This window comes from Callorhinus ursinus, unplaced genomic scaffold (genome assembly GCF_003265705.2).
Source record: "Callorhinus ursinus isolate GAN/ISIS: 27379988/994484 unplaced genomic scaffold, GSC_fseal_2.0 scaffold16, whole genome shotgun sequence".
Classification (NCBI taxonomy): Eukaryota; Metazoa; Chordata; class Mammalia; order Carnivora; family Otariidae; genus Callorhinus; species Callorhinus ursinus.
In genome coordinates, this window is record NW_027397078.1 from 33928607 (window position 1) to 33948681 (window position 20075).

Sequence of the window (20075 nt, forward strand, 5' to 3'; positions counted from 1 at the left end):
CAAACGACCATTTTATTATCTCTCACAATTTTGCAGGCTGATTTGACTTAGCTAGGCACCTCTTCATCTGGTCTCACTAGAAACACTATTTTTTGGGTTTCTATAACTAGCAGTTATCCTAACAGATACAATTACAGCTGTTGAAGACAAGACTTTGTAGGCCAAGATTACTTCACACTAAAGGAAAACAATGTTTTTCCCCTACAATCTTAAAAGGTTGTATGTGTTCGTTGTATTAAAGAGAACACTGTTGAAAAAAAGGTTACTAAATTAAAAAAAAAAAAGGATTACTAAGAGTTTCAGTTTAAAAAAAAAACTTTGAGTGAGGCTACAAATATTAAAGATTAGTAAGTGGACTACCTTCTCTCTTTCCTTTCTCCTGCAGCTGAAGGCCTTCATTGCTTTAGGGGATAACAGGCAAATATCTGGAGAACCTTCTGTTTATGATCCAGAATCTTAAAACATAATATATGTTCATCCTCAGGGAATATACTCAAGATTCATTACCACACAAAGCTGTTGTTGAATTTGGAAGAAAAGAGAAACAGAGAAAAGAAGACATTGGTCTTTCCTCTGAATCCCACTTGTGTGATTTAGTTTTAGGTATTTCTCTTAGGCCTTAAATTCAACAACTTAAGCTAATTTGTATTACACTTATGAGGCCTAATAAAGCAGTCACGTGTGCTCCCATAAAAGGAATTTCATGAATTTTTAAGAATATAGAGTATTTCCAAGGAAAAAGAAGAAAACCCATGTTCCAGTAAAACAAATAATTATACACATAATGAAACAGAGCATTAACAACACATTTTCTTACTTAGAAAAACTTAAACCATGACACAAGGTGATTATTTGAATATTATTACAAAGAATTTAAATATACAAGCTTGGCTATAAAAGATCAGGCTAAGCCACTTAGATAAAAATCTACCTGTGATGTCAGTTTCCAAGAAGTGCCACAACAGTCAAATAGAGAAACAATTCCCTGTGGGGTTTTTGTTGTTGTTGTTATTTGTTTTTTTATAATTCTAAAAATGTTATATAAAGGCTCATCAACACACAGAGACAAATCAGATACACTGGAGGTGGGGGCGGGGTGGAAAGCTGAGCTTTTCCCACATTTCCACATTTTATAAATTCAGAAATGAATGAGTGGTACTATATTGAAAGCAAATATTGGCACATCTTATACAAGAAAGGCACCTTACAATAATGTTTCTGTTGGTATGTTATGGTTTTTCAGTTTGTATTTCTAAAGTGGGGCGATCTATGATGTAATATCAGAAAATAGGGAACTGACATAAGAAGCCAAATATAAAGGCACAAAAGACCCTAGTAACATTCAGCCATTCGCAGATAAAAGGCCATCTGGACACAAGCCCGAAAGCAGCAAGACGCCGTCCACTGCAATTTCTCCGCTTTTGCCCTTGCCACGTTCTGCTTCAAAAATGATCTAATAATGAAGAAGATAAAAAAATATTACTTCAAACTATTCAAGTCAATGACAGAAACAAACTATTTAATAGTGATTAAAGAGGACTGAACTTGGGGCGCCTGGCCGACTCAGTCAGTGGAGCATGAGACTCTTGATCTTGGGTCATGAGTTCAAGCCCCACTCTGTGCATAAAGATTACTTAAAAAAAAAAAAAAAGGACCGAACTCATCAGCCCCTACTGCAAAAACGAACAGACGTTGACATTGCATATATAGTAATGTATTTTCCAGATGCCAGTATCTTGCACTGAGTGGATAATATTCAGAGAAAACAGGGTCACTGCAACTCCTAAAAGTATCTGCACAGCCTGAAAAGCTGACAAAGGTACGGCTGAAGAGGAAATTTTGGAATTCCCATTTAAAGAAAAGAAAAAATAAACGATGTGGTTTTCTTTTCAAAAACCAGGCTAGAAGAAATTTAACACTCCTGGTGAACATCTAACATAAAACTATATGGTTGAAAGGGAATTATTTTGATATATTCAGCTTTTGTCAGTTTGTAGTAATATAGTTATTTTTCTTAAAATATTGGCTTTAATATTGGAAATTATTGGGAATGTCAGTGGCTTTACGTGTTGAAAAGTGTTACCGAATAGGCTATGATCATTTTTATCCATGATAAAATAGATCAAATAAAATATCTATTCCCTATTAATAATCAAAAGAGCAGCAAACTTCTTTATATTTTAGAAATATCTAATGTATAGAGAACAGAGAGAGGATGAATACTAAATATGTATCTTGAAATTGGACACAAAATGACAGGAGTGACTCATTTAACAAAATTAAAGATATACAGTTACTATTTTATATTCATTCATCCAAAAATGTTTACAAGAAATATTAAAATAACAGCTGAATGATGTTTTTCTTTTTCCCATTACTACAACTTTTTAAAAAATTTTAGTTCCAGTATAGTTAACATACAGTGTTATGTTAGCTTCAAATGCACAATACAGTGATTCAACAGTTCGGTACTCGGTGCTCATCATGGTAAGTGTGCTCTGCCTCCCCTTCACCTATTTCCTGCATCCCGCCCCCCACCACCTCCCCTCTGGTAACCATCAGTTTGTTCTCTAGAGTTAGGTGTTTTTGGTTTGTGTGTGTCTCTCTCTTTTTTGGGTGAGGGGTCATTTGTTTTGGTTCTTAAATTCCACATACAAGTGAAATCATATGGTACTTGCCTTTCTCTGACTGACTGATTTCACTTAGCGTTATCTCCTCTAGTTCCATCCATGTTGCTGCAAATGGCAAGATTTCATTCTTTTATATGGCTGAGTAATATTCCATTGTGTATATATACCACATTTTTTTTACCCATTTGGCTACTGATGAACACTTGGGGCACTTCCATATCTTGGTTATCATAAATACTGCTGCAATAAACATGGGGGTGTGCATATCTTTTCAATTTAGTATTTTTGTTTTCTTTGGGTAAATACCCAGTAGTAGAATTACTGGATCATATGGTAATACTGTCTTTAATTTTTTTAAAGGTTTTATTTAATTATTTGACAGAGAGGGAGAGCACAAGCAGGGGGAGCAGCAGAGGGAGAGGGAGAAGCAGGCTCCCTGCCAAGCAGGGAGCCCGATGTGGGGCTCAATCCCAAGACCCTGGGACCATGACCTGAGCTGAAGGCAGACACTTAACTGACTGAGCCACCAAGGCGCCCTGTAACTCTGTCTTTAATCACTTGAGGAACCTCCATACTATTTTCCACAGTGGGTGCACCAGTTTGCATTCCCCTCCAGCAGCGCAACAGGGTTCCCCTTTCTCTACATCCTCACCAACACCTGTTGTTCCTTGTGTTTTTGATTTTAACCATTCTGACAGGTGTGAGTTGATATCTCATTGTGGTTTTGATTTGCATTTCCCTGATGATGAGTGATGTTGAGCATCTTTTCATGTGTCTGTTGGCCGTCACTGTGTCTTCTTTGGAGAAGTATCTTCTACCCCTTTTTTTCTGTTTGTTTGTTTGTTTTAGAGAGAGAGCACTTGAACTGGGGAGGAGGGGCAGAGAGAGAATCCCAAGCGGACTCTGTGCTGAGCTTGGAGCCTGACTCGGGACTTGATCTCATGACCCTGAGATCACGACCTGAGCTGAAATCAAGAGTTGGACGCTCAAATGACCGAGCCACCCAGGTGCCCCTATCCATTTTTTTAATTGGATTATTTGGTTTTTTTGGTGTTGAGTTGCATAAGTTATTTATTTTGGATACTAACACTTTATCGGATGTCATTTGCAAATATTTTCTCCCATTGAGTAGGCTGTCTTTTAACTTTTTGTTAATTGTTTCCTTTGCTGTGCAGAAAGAAGCTTTTTATTTTGATGTAGCCCCCATAGTTTCCTTTGCCTTAGGAGACATCTAGGAAAATGTTGTGACTGCAGTCAGAGAAATTACTGCTTTGCTCTCTTCTAGGATTTTTATGGTTTCAGGTCTCACATTTAGGTCTTTAATCCATTTTGAGTTTATTTTTGGGTATGGTGTAAGAAAGTGGTCCAGTTTAATTTTTACATGTAGCTGTCCAGTTTGCCCAACACCATTTGTTGAAGAGACTGTCCTTTCCCCATTGTGTAGTTTTGCCTTTGTTGTAGATTAACTGACCATATCTGGGCTCTCTATTCTGTTCCACTGCTCTGTGTGTCTATTTTGGGGCCAGTACCATACTGTTTTGATTACTACAGCTTTGTAGTGTATCTTGAAATCTGGGATTATAATACCTCCAGCTTTGTTCTTTTTTCTCAAGATGGCTTTGGCTATTTGGGGTCTTCTGTGGTTCCATACAAATTGTAAGCTTATTCTAGTTCTGTGAAAAATGTTGTTGGTATGTCGGTAGGGATTGCACTAAATCTGTAGATTGCTTTGGGTAGTATGAACATTTTAACAATATCTGTATTCCAAATCCATGAGAATGGAATATCTTTCCATCTGTTTATGTCATCTTCCATTTCTTTCATCGATGTTTTATAGTTTTCAGAGTACAGTTCTTTCACCGCTTTGGTTAAGTTTTTTTCGACGTATTTTATTATTTTGAGTGCAATTATACATAGGTCAGCTTTCTTAATTTCTCTGCTTCTTCGTTATTAGTGTATAGAAATGCAACAGACTTCTGCACATTGATTTTGTATCCTGTGAACTCACTGAGTTCATTTGTCAGTTCTAGTAGTTTTTTGGTGGAGTCTTTAGGGTTTTCTACATGTAGTACCATGTCATCTGCCAATACTGAAAGTTTAACTTCTTCCTTACCAATTTGAATGCCTTTTATTTTTCTTGTCTGATTGCTGTGGCTAGGACTTCCAGTACCGTGTTGAATAAAAGTGGTGAGAGTGGACATCTTTGTCTTGTTCCTGATCTTAGGGGAAAAGCTCTCGGTTTTTCACCATTATGATGTTAGCTGGGTGTTTTTCATGTATGGCCTTTACTATGTTGCAGTATGTTCCCTCTAAACCTACTTTGTTGAGGGTTTTTATCATAAATGGATGTTGTACTTTGTGAAATGCTTTTTCTGCATCTATTGAAATGATTGTATGATTTTTATCCCTTCTTTTATTGATGTGGTGGATCACATTGATTTGTGAATATTGAACCACTCTTGGATCCCAGGCATAAATCCCACTTGATCATGGTAAATGACTTTTTTAAATGTATTGGTTTGGTTTGATTTGATTTGGTTTGCTAATACTTTGTTGAGGATTTTGGCATCTATGTTCATCAGAGATATTGGGCGTAGTTCTCTTTTTTTTGTGGTTTCTTTATCTGGTTTTGGTATCAGGGCAATGCTGGCCTCATGGAATGAATTTGGAAGCTTCCCTTCCTCTTCTAGTCTTTGAAATAGTTTGAGAAGAAGAGGTATTAACTCTTCTTTAAATGTTTGGTAGAATTCACCTGTGGAGCTGTCTGATCCTGGATTTGTTTCTTGAGAGATTTTTGATTACTGATTCAATTTCATCACTGGTAATCAGTTTGTTCAAATGGTTGTCTGAGGTTTCTATTGAGGCTAGATTCTTAGCCAACAAGACTCCAGCCTCAGTAAAGATTTGTGTGTCCTGGCCATACATGGAAGTTGAAGAAATGAGTGAGTGACTTTACATGCAACATGGGTACATAGAATATCCACGGCCCCCATGATGAAGTAAAAATGTGCTGCCCTCTCTTAATACCTGTGCTGCTTTTAGCCCTTCAGAAGCGCAGGCCACCCTAGCGAGGGGCACCCTCCCTCAATCGTGCATGAGCAAATAGCCGAGATTGAATCCCACCCCATCCTCCTACCACATGAAGGATGCAGCTTTAGATTCAGATATAATTTGATTCAGAGAAAGCAATGTGCCTTACCTTGTATGCCTGTGTTTATGGAAGAAGAGTTGCATCTGCTACAAATATCCACGGCCAATGCGACCTTGACAAACTTTATGGTATGCATGCTTTAGTCTAGATTACTCAGCATCCTCACACTCCAGTAAGCCCCAGTAAGGGTTCCCCTCATACTGAAAAAGTTCAGGGCATAGGTGCCTGCATCAGGGCCTGGCTGGGCCTGAGCATCCCTCTTGACAGAGCTGTGTTGTGTTATAGTGCCACTGCTGGCCAGGCTCTTTGGAGGCATATTTGCAAAAATGTGTATTAAAAAAAAATTATTGTTTTGATGGCACATGCTGTTACCCACCCCCAAGCTACCATGTTATATAATGTATTTCTCAGTATATAAATTCAGTCATGGAGGTAATTATGAATGCTGTGCAGAGGCATATTTCAATTCTCCAACAGCATGTCAACTATACATAGCACAGCTCAGTGGTCACGGTCCCCAAACCATGCTACAAACACAACGATGTAAATATGTGGATTGGATTTGTATCGATGCAGATATGCTGCAATCAGCATCAACTAGAATGAATGTGTTCGCCAGCACTAAACAAGCATGGGCAAGAGGGAAAGAATGGTGAGAAAATTCAACTATAGCCCAACGTGTATTTTATCTATAGTCATATCGTAGGATGTATTTTGAATAAGATGCTCTGCTTAAGTGGGACAAGTAAATAAAAAGATATTGAATATAACGTCCGACACCAGACCCCAGGCTTTCTATTACTGCCTATTATCAAAAAACAGGATTTTCCTTACGTTCATGAATCATTATCTTTCACAAGCCAAGTGTAAATGGAATCCCAATTTATGGATCTACTAATTGCTCTTCCTCTTGAAACCATTAGTTGGTACTCAGGTTTTCATGTATCTCCTTCTAGCTTCCACCCTACCTCTTCTCTTCCCACCCCAACCAAGCTTTACACAAGGGTCCATAGTGGCTGCCTCCCAGGCTCTGCTCCCTTCCCTCCTCATCTCTCTCTAGGCTGGCCTTCCCCCTCCCCTCCAGAGAAACAACCCCCGCAAGGGGCACCAGCCACCTCCTGATGGTCAAACTTGATAGACTCTTGGTCATTTTTATCCTATTCATTCTTTCTGAGCATTTCATCTCATTGACCGGCTTCCTCTTAGATGTTGTTCCCTTGTCCTTTATTAAACCCACTATACAGTAAAGGATTGATCCAGGAGGTCTGGGTTGTCCAAACCCTGAACATTCGAAAGAAAGGTTTGGCTCTTGACTGGTTCCTGGGAGATAACCTCTAAGTCCTTGGAATATCTTGCCTCTTAAGAGTGCCTTCGCCCATGCCAGATAATCAATGCTAACAATGTGATTTATAGTGGGGGCCCTGAGCCACAAAGAAACAGTCTGACCTCTGGAGAGTCTGGAGACTGAGTAACTAAGGTCAGCTATGCAGGCAGTCACATGGGCAGACTGAACCCCAACAAAAGCCCAGAACACCAAGGCCTGGGTGAGCTTCGAGGGTGGTAACATTTGGTGAGTGTTGTCACACGTCATTGCTGAGAGAATGAAGAGCTGTACCTATGATACTACTGGCGGAGGAATACCACAAGCTTGTGCCCACTCTCTCCTGGACTCTGCCTTATGCACCTTTTCCCTCTGCTGACCTTATTCACCACCCTTTCACTGTAATAAACTATATTCATGAATAGAACAGCTTCTCTGAATTCTGTGAGTCCTTCTAAGGAACCACAGAACCTGAATGGTCTTGAGACCCCAGACAACAGCCACAATCTCAGTTTAATTTTGAAAACATTAAAAAAAAAAATGACCTCCTAGGGCGCCTGGGTGGCTCAGTCGGTTAAGCATCTGCCTTCAGCTCAGGTCATGGTCTTGGGGTCCTGGGATCGAGCCCCGCGTCGGGCTCCCTGCTCAGCGGGGAGTGTGCTTCTGCCTCTCCCTCTGCCTCTATCCCCTACTCCAGCGCTCGTGCTCTCTCTCTCTCTCAGATAAATAAATAAAATCTTTTTAAAAATTGGCCTTCTAGCTTCCATTCATTGTGATAAGTACTGGGCACAGAATGAATGAGCAAGACATTCTTGTACATATTAAGGATTTTACAGTCTGGTGTGAGAGGCTGCTGGGGAGGAGCCTGACACGCAGACAGATCGTTTCTATAGCATGTGATGCGCATGCACTTGACAACCCCAGTGGTGCTGATCCATTGCCTTGCCTATTTTGCTCCAGAATATAAACTCTTTAACTGTAGGGAGAAAGTCGTAATTACTCATCTTTGTGGCCCCAGTGCCTAGGTCCTTGAGTGTTTTGTTTTATTTGCTGAATCACTGAAAAAGAATGTCAGGATCTCATTTAACACTGGCTATCCACTTACACTTTTGGTAGTGCCGATCCCTTGATGGAACTGAATTTTCCCAGTCTTCCACCTCTCATCCTCACTTCTGGTCTCCTCCCAGGCCTGGGCATTGTTACTGTTTTTCACAAACACTCGAAGCTTCCCTACTTTGTCTCCGGCCAGCCGGTAATCAAAAAGCAAACAGAAATTGCTTTGCGGTTGCAGGTCAGGGAGGAGGAGTTTCAACCGGCCAATGTCCTTCTTACGGCCCACCAGGGCCGGAACTGCCATATAGTAGCCAACAGCTGCAAGAGAAGAAAAACACCCAGTTAATGAAGCCATTGTATAGGGTTTGGCTACAGTGTCTAAAATAGGATAGAAAATGAATGATAACTGGAATTAAAAATTTTTAAAAACCATTAAAAAAAAAAAAGAACATGAATGATAGTCTCCTATAGTGAAGGAAATGAAGGCCTCTTCATTTCCAACACAGGAACAAAACTTACATGCTAAAATGGCTTTTAGGGATCACAAAGATGAAATCCTTTATGGTATAGGAAAGGAAACTGAGGGTCAGAGAAACTGAGGAATTTGTCCACATTCACAAAGCGTGGTGGTAGCAGATATGCGTTAAGAATCTAATGAAATAGTCTTTTAGCACTGCAGGTAATTTGCCGCTGTTGGAGAACTTGTGTTCCAGAACTTTCCACCTTGGTTGTTGGAATGCATTTTCCCGCAGAGTCAATGATACGTATGATGGCCAGCTTGTGGCATTTAATCCACAACATACATGAATTTGTCCTAGCAGTTTCACGGAGCCCAACCACCACTTGCAACGTATCACTCTGAGTTCCAATTTAGGATGACAGGGACACAGCTATTTTCTAAGATCCATCTCCTAAGTATCTTTTAACCAGCGGTAGTAGACATTGCTCATCTCCAAACCTCTGGTTGCGGCTTTGATAAACCTGGGCAAAAATTCTCATAGAATGGGGTCTCATAGAGTGGAGTCTGACTGAAAGGAAGCAATTCCTGTGGAAGCCAGGAGGATTACACTGGGGACAGGGAGTGGGGGCTGGAGTCTTCTGCTGGTACCTTCCTGGAGACATCTGCAGGAGCCAGGCTGACATTGCCTTAGTTTTCACTGGACTCAGAGACTGTCTAGTCTTCTTCCCCAGCTGGTAACGTTGCAGATTCAGCAGCTAAAGATACGGGATGCTCAGGAGAGTTTGCATTTCAGATAAGGAGCATGTCTGAGATACACTAAAAAATATTCGCTGCTTATCTGAAATGTAGGCATCCTACATTTATCTAGCCACTCTACCAGTGACACCCTCTCTTCTGTGACCCACTGTGGCCAATTTCTCCTTCTCTCTCAGCTAAAGCCCATTTCGATCTGTCCTTGAGACTTTATCCTTCTAAAAATGCTGATTCATCCTGTGTTTCTTTCTTATATTTAACTCTGTAGGGAAAGACAAGCCCACCTAGAAGTCTGAAGGGGGTTCAGGAGGGAAGAAAGTACGCTTTGGGGGACACAAAGGCTGAGAACCCTGGGGCCGTTTGCGAATCGTGTTTGTAAACAGGGGACTTCCCATTATTGGAAAACCCAACTTAAGACACTGCTGACCGTGTGAGCTGTCAAGATCCTGGAATAACTTACAGGCTCCCCATGTGCTATAGCTCTGGCAGACATAAACTTGCAGATGCCATGATGCAAGAAAGGAGAAACTCAAGTTAGCTATCGACAAGACAGGCTCTCCGAAGATGTACTGCCTCCAGACTGATTAAACTTGCCCTGTGTTTGCCCTGAGTCTTTGGCGATAGTCCCACTCACGCGATTTGCTGTGCTGCATGTATCCCCGCCCCCCGAATCTCGAGTTTCACGAGGAATTTTTGTTAGGGGCTATCCAGGTTTCCTGGTTGCACGTGAAGCCTCGAAAGGAAAGATCTAAGGGCGGAATTAATCTGGAGGAAGGATGAAGAAGGATCTGGTAACGGAGAGCTAAACTTGTAGGTCCCCAAATTAATAAATGGACTGGTAAGGAACTTGAGTCCCCAAAGTTGTCTCTAACTACACAGTCAGCCTCAGGAGACAGGGATTTGATTTATGCTCCAAATGGGAGCTGCCAGCGAAATGCTCTACCCAAGGGAAAAGACAGGGCCCATCAGTAGTGTTTCAGCAAGAAGTGGAGAGGGCTGGACTGCCACAGCTCAGAGCTGAAGTTGAGAAAAATCCAAGTTTCAGTGGCCAGAAAGAAATCTGCAAGCAATAGAGGGGAAAGTTCAGGTTGCTGACCTGATGGCTCCTTATGGTGTTGATCCTTTGAGGGGTGACTTTGCTAAACCTTCAGGTGGAGGTAGAGGTCATATTTCCTTTCCAGATTTATTTTTCCCACAAAAGGCAAAACAGAAGCTACAAAGCACCCCATTAGCTGGCCAACTGGGGAAAAGGAACAATTTCTTTCTGCCTTTCCCCCAATACTCTTAAAATGCACATGAATTCTGGGGCGCCTGGCTGGCTCAGTTGGTAGAGCATGCAACTCTGGGCCTTGGGGTCATGAGTTCGAGCCCTACGCTGGGCATGGAGATTACCTTAAAAAAAGTTTTCCTTTAAAAGCCTTTAAAAAAAAAATGTACATGAATTCCAACATCTGTCTCTCAGCCGCAGCAACGACTATGGAAGGGTTCTGCAGGAACACCCCGGGTGTGGGTGGGTGGGGGTAGGAGGGATAAGGCGGAGCATATATGCGGAACCAACTTAGCCGTTCATCAGGGGAGATTTCAGGAAGGTCTGCAAGTTTCCAAACATGACAAACAACCCTGGCCTAACAAGAGAGAAGAATAACAACCCCACATCACTGGAGGGCCTTCTTTACCTGTGTCATACCACAGAACACAAAAGAGTAAAATCTAAATACCATTATCTCGGTCAGCGGGATTCCAGTCAAAGCCATCCTCTATATCCTGTTTCCAGTCACAGACCCCATGGTCAAAGCTGCAGTCAACTGAGATATTTAAATCTGCTAAGAAAAAGGGTACATTTCATAATCATTAAGAGTATTAGAAACATGTCTAACATCTGGAGCTTTGGAAGGCCACGCCATGTTTTCAGTTGCTGTCGAGCACTGAGCGAAGCTACTCCAAGGTGTCGCTGCCTCGGCCACCATTTTGTTTGGCCAAACAGCCTACAGGAGCCTAAAAGTGACCTTTGTCCCTCATGCGAGGGCCAGCCCTAGATCTAGAGCAGCCCGCCGAGTCACAGGGAAATGTAAGTTCTTGATAGGACTTGCCAACAGCTCTTGTGATCAACAGTCCCCCCTGTCTCCCAGGGCCATCCCTTTAGGGGACCCTAAGGGTGCACTCCTTAGATAAGACTCCCTTGGAGCTCAACAACATCTTGACCTTTCTGGTTTGAGTTGACCGATCCAGCTTCAGCCCGGGGAACCCCAAAGTACTCTGCACACGAACACTAATAAGGGCATGTGCCCCAGGTCCTGTCTGTCTCTCTTTAAGCACCCTGCCTCGACTTCCCCGTGTGGCCCTTGATGTGCGCCATGATCCTCCAGGACCTGTGAGTAATAAACTTTTCCATTTCAATTTCCCTTGTGGTCTCTTGTTGAACCATCTGGCACTGGGGGGCTCCACTTAGCAAATATTAATTTAACAAAGTCAGAACAACTGTGTGGAGTACAGATCATGCCAAAGGGAATGGCCTTAAGGACAGTGTCAAACCAGATACTCTGTTTCAATTTAAATCTGTGAAGTCCTTCTGGACAAATTCTGTTATGATCTTTAAAAAACGACTTCCTGTATCCATGCTCTTCACAATATAACTTTGTAGCACCATCCCAGCACTTAAGTCTGGCCCGGCCTCGTGACTTTCCTCGGACAACAGAATACAGAAGTGAGCTGAGCCAGTCCTGAGCCTAGACCTCAAAAGGCCTGTGTGCTTCCACTCGATTCCTTGGAACCCTGCCACTGCTTCATGACAACAAGCTTGGCTGGCCTGCTGGAGGATGAGACACCACCTGGAGCGGAGCGGAGTCAGCCCTGTTGTCTCAGCTGAGGCCTCAGATACGTGAGAGAACACACGTAAGATCAGCCACGTCACCGAGGCGGCCCACGGCTGACTACAGGCACATGGGTAAGCCCCACCCAGACCAGCCCGGTCGGCACTACCCAGCTGGTCCAGACTCATAAGCAAAAATAAATATTTATTGCTGTAGGCCACTGAGGGTGTGCAGCTTTTTATTACGCAGCACTATTGTGGCAATGGGTGATGGACACTGGAACTCGGGTCCGGAATTTAGTACGTGGTAATTTTCATGTTGTGGGTCCTCAGGTGTTGCAGCTGAAGCAACTGTGTCATTTTCTCCCATCTTCAAATAAATACTATCTGCCTCGACCCATCACTCCAGGTGTCAGGCAGGAGTAATGGAGAGAAGACAGCCTTCCTAAATTGTTACCACGGGTACTAATCACATAAAGGCCTACTGTCATACTGACACTGTGGGTCAAGATGTTCGGATTCTTCCCTTGGGTGTTTAGGAATGAAGCTGTGATTCATAAACAATCATCTCATCGTACGAAGACATTAAAATGATATGGGACATTGTCGAAGAGCATACGCTTGAGAGAAAGTATTACTTACCTTTGTGTTCGAATCTGGATGTTCCAGGTTTTCCGTGGACCAGAACCAGACCCAATTCACCTGCTTCATTCACCTTAGGGGCTAATAAAGAGCACTTGATCAGTTAAGAAAAACCCTGAACCTTCACATGCCAGGAAGGAAATGAATGACTGACTGAACAAAGAGTTTTATCATGTATTCTAATCATAGAATATGTTAGCGCACAGTTTCCTTAACGTTCCCAAACCATTCACGTTGGTTCCACTTTCCTCGTCTAGAGCATTGTTTTCCAAAGATGTCCCAAGCATCTACGCTAGTAACCTGTCCCTTCTCACCAGGCTTTTGAAATATACTTTCTTGAGAGTTTCACTCTCTATTAGAGGACACAATGTCATTGATATGGTAGTTCTTGGATAGGTGGGCTTGGGTGTACTTTTCATTTGGTTAGATCTAACAGCCATGGAACCAAGGACAGACAAGGCCAAAAACAGAGGCAGCAACAAATGCCTAGCAAGAAAGAAATACAAAGTCTCAGCGTGGGGATGTGGGGGGATTAATAAGGAAACCGCCCTGGAGGGCCTGAGACTTATGGTGGGGTTCCACAGAGCGACCAGTGAGAAGGGCATATAACCTCCAGTACATGGAGAAAACTTAAGCTCTTCTATAGAATGTTCCTCCCTACAACTGTCATTTGGGCTTTTTAAATTGTAGCCACAGAACTATGAAATCCCCCTTGCAATGAGTGGGCCTGTCAAAAGTGCCTTTAGGAAGTAAATACACAGCGGCTGGCAGATCCACCTGGATCCGGGGGCTCTCTGGTTTGGGGGTGCGCTGCGTGGACAGCCAGGCAGCCAGACAACTTGTAGGGCAAGCAAGTGTGCTTGGTGGGGAGCAGAAAGAGGGTCTGCATCAAACAGGAACAGCCCCCCAGGGGGAAGGGGAAAGGACTTATCCTCCTTGTTTCCCACAGCAGCAAATTTGATTTGGGATCTGCAGAAGATGTTGATTTCCACACCTTACAGACAGCCCAGCTTCTTAAGGATCAGCACCGAACCTAATTTTGCTTCAGGCACGAAGCTGTCTTCTTTCACTTGCCAGGAGAAGTCACAATTCATTTTTCATAAAATGTGTAAACTAACAAAAGTGTTACTCACAGAACACATCTCCTCGAAGGCTTTGCTCCCGCTCCACGTGGTTTTTCAGGGCTTTCTCATTTTTTTTCTCTTCCTCCAGGCCCTCTTTCTTTCTCTCTTCATTCTGTTTTTTTCCGCCATTAGAGTTCCTAGCTCTGGAAACAGTCTCTTCAGAGTTGAGGGGCCACAAGTTAACCTTAGGGGCAGGAGTTCCAGAAGGTTCTGTGATGACATTTTTAATTTTTACCTTCTTTTTCATGTTTTTGTGAGCCAGCAACTTCTTGATTCTGTCTTTGATGACACCACGTGCTCTGAGGACTTCCTTCACAGAATTTTCAGGGATAACTAAAATAAACAATAAAGGTGGGATGTTTCCCATTGGCCGTTAATTAGGTCACTTGTGAAAAATGGAGCATTTAAAGTGCAGTAAACAAATGCTTCCAGAATCAACCCACATGAGGCTCTACCACCCGATATTTTAATTGTTTTTGAAGTAGGCTCCACACCCAACGTGGGGCTTGAACTCACGACCCTGAGATCAAGAGCCGCATGTTTTACCAACTGAGCCAGCCAAACGCCCCACTACCACTTGGTATTTTAGGAAGAACTGTATTTGCATCCATTTAAAGCAGTTCCAATGTTATGGTAGTATCTTAGCTACCTTTCGTTAGAGGACACACTTTTGCTTTGCTTCAGAAATTACTACAATGAAATAAATAGCTGCTCCTCCCAAGCTGGGCTACAGATCCCATAGTGATGGATTTTCCAGGGTCGTCTACTCTTTCTGCATTCATACTGGTGTTCTTCAAAGCTGGTGCTGTCCGGGCAACCTACCGATTTGTCCAAGTTTGACGTTCTAAGATTACAACCATAGCGATAGGTTGAACCATATAAATTGCCAATAATGGGTCACTTAGAACCTACAAAAATGGTGACTTATGGTTCAATCTATACAGACCCAATTTTTCTTCCCTGTTCTCTCTCCCCTTTGAATCTCTTCGCCTCAAGCGACTATCTAAAACCAAATGATTTTACTTATTGAATATTTAGAGAGGCTTCTGTATTTACTATCTTATACTCATTTTTTATTTCTCACCGCTAAATTAAATTGCTTTTAGAAATGCAGTTCTAAAAAATATAAAATAGGGCGCCTGGGTGGCTCAGCCCGTTAAGCATCTGCCTTCGGCTCAGGTCATGAACCCCGGGTCCTGGGATTGAGCCCCGCGTCGGGCCCTCTGCTCAGCGGGGAGTCGGCTTCTCCCTCTCCCTCGGCCCCTCTCACCTGCTCGTGTTCTCTCACTCTCAAATAAATAAATAAAATCTTCTAATAAAATATGTATATATGTGTGTGTGTGTGTGTATATATATATATAATAAAATAACACACTTCCAGGTTGATTCCTCTTACCCCGCATGGACCAATGTCCCGGGGCAGGGGGCGGGGGGCAGAATATGTTTGTGTGGAAGAACACAAGAGGTAGAAGAATGGTCATTTAGCCTAACACCTTTGTTTTGTAGACGAGACAACTGGGTAATGTTGAGTCACTTGCCTAAAGTCACTCAGCAACGAGGGGCAAGGTTAGAATTTGAGGGTAAGAAGATGAACGACTCCTTTTCCAGTCCTATTTCCATGGCAGGTTTATTCCTGCTTTAGGGTTAAGGGTTACTTTTCTACAGACTGGTTCAAATTCCTTGAGATCTAGAGTCCAAAGATACATGCCCTTTTTCCAGGGATCTACTCATGATAATTAAGAATATCCAACTGATATATAAAAAAAAAAAAAGTAATTTTTGGGCGCCTGGGTGACTCAGTTGGTTAAGCGACTGCCTTCGGCTCAGGTCATGATCCTGGAGTCCCGGGATCGAGTCCCGCATCGGGCTCCCTGCTCGGTGGGGAGTCTGCTTCTCCCTCTGACCCTCCCCCCCTCTCATGCTCTATCTCATTGTCTCTCTCAAGTAAATAAATGAATGAAATATTTTTTTAAAAAAGTAACTTTTATTTTATTTTTTTAAAAGATTTTATTTATTTATTTATTTGACAGAGGGAGAGAGCACAAGCAGGGGGGAGTGGCAGGCAGAGGAGGAAGCAAGCTACCCGCTGAGCAAGGAGCCCCATGTGGGGCTTGATCCCAGGACCCTGGGATCATGAACTGAGCTGAAGGCAGACACTTAACCAACAGAGCCACCCAGGTGCCCATAAAAGGTAATTTTCAAAGAATTGAACACACTGATCTTTAAAATCAGATATATAGTCTTTTTATAAAATATCTAGGCATGTGCCAATCTAAGACTAGGCAAGAAATGGTCTAATAACACCTGAACCAATGCACTCAATTCTACTACTTGGACATAGTTTACAGGAAAATGAAATAAGGGAGTAGACATTAAGTTCAGTGCCTATAAACAATGCTAGAAAAATAAACCGGATTGGGATTTTATTAGAATATTTTTCTTGGCAATCTTCTAATCTCTTCTCCCACTCAGTTCCTTCTCCATCATTTGGCCGATTCAGTCTGTACCAAAGTGGTAGAAAAATAAACGAGAAGAAGTCTCCAATATTTGGGATAATCAAAAGAAGAAGGAACAACGCTTTGAAAATATATATGCTCTTAATTAACACATTGCTTTTACTTTGAAATCAATCTAAAGCTGTTATGGCAAGAACTGCATTTCCTTTTTCAACAAAATGTTCTAGCTGTTTATCAGTGTGACAGTCTGTAGTTATGGGTTGGAAACCAACTACTAGTAATACAAGTAATGCATCATTACTCATTTTCCTGACCTTCCGATGGCCTGTTTTAGCTTCTTTGCAAGAGGCTGCATGTTAAGTTTTGATTGTAAGGTGCCGATCATATGGACCTTCCTCTGGAGGTCCCACTGTGTAATTTTGTTGACAGTTCCCTGAGTCTTTTCCCAAGACCTCACATGAAAAATTAACAGGAAACACCCATTCTCTGGAAATTTCCTTCATGCAATCAGTAACCTAAAACTAAGGACCTTTACTAAATAATGGGAAGAGAGTTTCAACCCACATCAGGCAAACCTAAACATCTGCTTTCAGTTTCTGCTTTGAAGTTTCGATTTTTTCCAATTGAAAAAAAAAAAAAATCAAACCATCACAACCTTTGTGGTGTCAACAATTCCACTGCTTTAGTATGTAAAAAGAGCTGGGGCAAGGGATAAAAGCTAGGCATGTACATGACTATGAATGGATAGATGTGGCTTTATCTAGATATTGCTGTGTCAAACTTAACGGGTGATTGTTCCTCTTAAACATTTCTTGATTAATGCATCATCTTTGTGAGAATATAAACACGTGGGAGTAGTTACAGTAGGAGGGTCATTGGCACATTTGGGGATTGCGGACCTAAAAACGGGGAATTCCAGAGTTTTCAGACTCACAGGCCAGTCTCCTGTAAATGAAGTTGACAATTTCTCTTGGGAGAGATTTGAGAGTTCTCCAAATATCCACTTTGTCAAAAACTTCTACCTACCTGAAAATCTTAACTTTAGAGAAGATCACTATGATGTGAGAACATCTTTCCCAAGACGAAGAGGACTCTGACATTTCATTCACCTGGGCTTGGTTCATCAGATGATCTCTAATAACCTGGCAGGAGAAACGTTCTTCTCATCTGAACTTTGCACGCAGTGCTGGGAGGAGAGGCTTAATCATGGGTGAGGAAGGTACTGTAGCATGGGACCCAGGAAACAGGGCGGGGCTGGGATGGCGAAAGGCTGAGCCACGGCCGTTTGTTGCGAAAGGGCCCACAAGAGGTCTCCATCTCTGAGGAGTAGCCACAGTCATGGACGCACCTAGCCTGTGTTTAAGCACACATCCCCGGAGCCCAGTTCCCTTGTTTTGACTCCTAGCTCTTGCCTTCTCTGGGCATTTGTCCTCAAGCCAATACTTAACCCCTCTTTGCCTCAGTTTGCCCATTTGTAAAAGTTGGGACAAGAATACGGTTTTTATGAGGTTTAAATGAGCAAATACATGTCAATTACTAAGATTAGTGCCTGACATATATTTGGCCTATTTGCATTTATTTATTTATTTATTTTTAAAAGTATTTTATTTATTGTTTATTTTTAAAAGTATTTTATTTATTTATTGGAGAGAGAGAGGGAGGGAGAGGGAGAGAGAATCTGAGGCAGACTCCGTGCTGAGCACAGAACCCAATGAGGGACTCGATCCCCCAGCCCTGAGTTCATGACCTGAACCGAAACCAAGAGTCAGACGTTTAACCAACTGAGCCACCCAGGCGCCCCTGTTTGCTATTATTTTTAAAATTCATCACCAGAACGTTTAAAATCTTTTACTGAGTTAAAAAGATATTTTTTCCAGGCCATACCTCCAAGCTTCTAACATTTATACTATAATCGAAGAAGCAAGTTGGAACGGCCCATTGTAGCAACACCTGTGATCTTGAATATGTGGTCTATAAATGGAATTAAATCAGAAGCACATTTCTAATGACCGAGGAAACTGCTTTTAATGGGAATAATTGTTGAATTCTGGTAAAGAAGCCACTGCCACTACCACTCCTAGTACTAGTGCACGATTATCGAGCATTTAATATAATCTTGGCTGGAACTAAACCCTTTATGTGGACATTTATTTATTTTGTTGGGATCATTTCATGTAAATATCAAAAGAATATTAAGGGCCAGATACCATTATCTTTATTTTGCAGATGTGGAAACTGAAGCACTAGAGGTTAAATCGAGTTTGTTTACAGCCCACAGGTAGCAGGCCAGGGAGCCAATAGTCAAGCCAAGGTAATGTGATTCCAGAAGCCATGCTCCTGGTAACAAAATGACATCGTTTCCATTCCTAAATTGACTTACTGCCCAAGTTGGGTAATACTGAAGTTTTGATTTGCTTAGAATGAGTAGAGCTACTGTCAAATTAAGACCAAATTATCTAACAGTGTATTACCAATACTCACATATATTAGACCAGGAAAAAAAACATGCATGTCTACATTTAGGGTACTCCTTCCTCTGGGTACATATGAGCATAAGGATAATCTACTAACTCCTCTTTTTTTTCCTTGGGGACGGGGGAGGAAGAGAGGGAGAGAGAGAATCTGAAGAGAATCTGAGATCATGAAATCAAGAATCAGACGCTTAACAGACTGAGCCATTCAGGCGCCCCCTAACTCCTCTTCTGTATTGCAACAGAGAGTCTGGACTTTTGCAAAAACAATGAACTCATAATAAAAGTTGCTATATCAGTGCTGTATATTATGTAACAGCAATTCATGTGCATACAAATGTATTTTACAATATAACATTTTAAAATGCTGCATGCTAATTGGATGGGATTCTCAATTTTGTTTGCATGACTTTCCTATGCACTTAAGAATGAATTTGGGGCCGTCCTTTAAGCAGTGTGGTTAAGAACCTGTTAAGATCAATTTTCAACAGAGACATGGCTATCTATTTTACAAAGAATCAAAGCAGAATGGAAAGGGCTGGACAAATAATACAGTGAATGACCCAAAGACAGTTTTCTCTTTTAAATAAACACCCTGGTGAGAGATGAAAGAAAAAAATTCAGCTGCAGAATGGGTAGTAACAAAATGAATGGTTTCAAGGTATCAAAGAGAACATTGTGAGGAATTTGAGGTTTCAAAGAATAAGGAAAAATTTGTTTTACCCAAGAATATGCCTAAAGCTGGAGGGTCAAAGAAAAACAGAAGTCTTCTTGACATAAGAAATGTTTGTGTTGAGGTGAGATTTATAATTTCAAAATGCTGTGGGACAATATAGAAAATGTGGGCTGCGAAGAGCTATCGTGCTGCATGCTTAGGGACGTTGCCTTCATGTGGACACGAGTAACACATTGTGGGGGTGCCTGGGTGGCTCAGTCAGTTAAGCGTCTGACTCTTGATTTTGGCTCAGGTCATGAGCTCAGCGTCAGGAGACTGAGCCCCACGTTGGGCTCCACGCTTAGCGGGGGAGTCTGCTTGAGATTCTCTCTCTCTCCCTCTCCCTCAGCCAGCTCACATGCTCTCTAAAATAAATAAATAAATAAATAAATAAAATCTTAAAAAAAAATAACACATTGTGGTTTCAAGGAGGTTCAATGATCAGGAAGGAAGATGACTCCAGGTTTACTCTGGGCAGTTCTTGCTTTGA

The 20075-nt window shown here is 41.9% G+C and overlaps 1 protein-coding gene across 2 annotated transcripts in view; it reads right to left on the minus strand.

Annotated features, from left to right (window-relative positions):
• Positions 1-20075, minus strand: part of EGFL6 (EGF like domain multiple 6) — a 60130-nt gene continuing 40055 nt past the window's right edge. The window contains exons 8-12 of one of the 2 annotated variants that reach the window (XM_025857505.2): positions 13953-14276; positions 12820-12900; positions 11087-11188; positions 8208-8473; positions 1-1453 (exon numbers count right to left, since the gene is read on the minus strand). In XM_025857505.2, coding sequence (XP_025713290.2) covers positions 1343-1453; positions 8208-8473; positions 11087-11188; positions 12820-12900; positions 13953-14276 — 884 coding nt within the window. In that variant the 3' untranslated portion in view covers positions 1-1342. Of the gene's footprint in view, positions 1454-8207; positions 8474-11086; positions 11192-12819; positions 12901-13952; positions 14277-20075 lie in introns of both variants that reach the window. The other variant, XM_073902211.1, reaches the window with a different exon arrangement.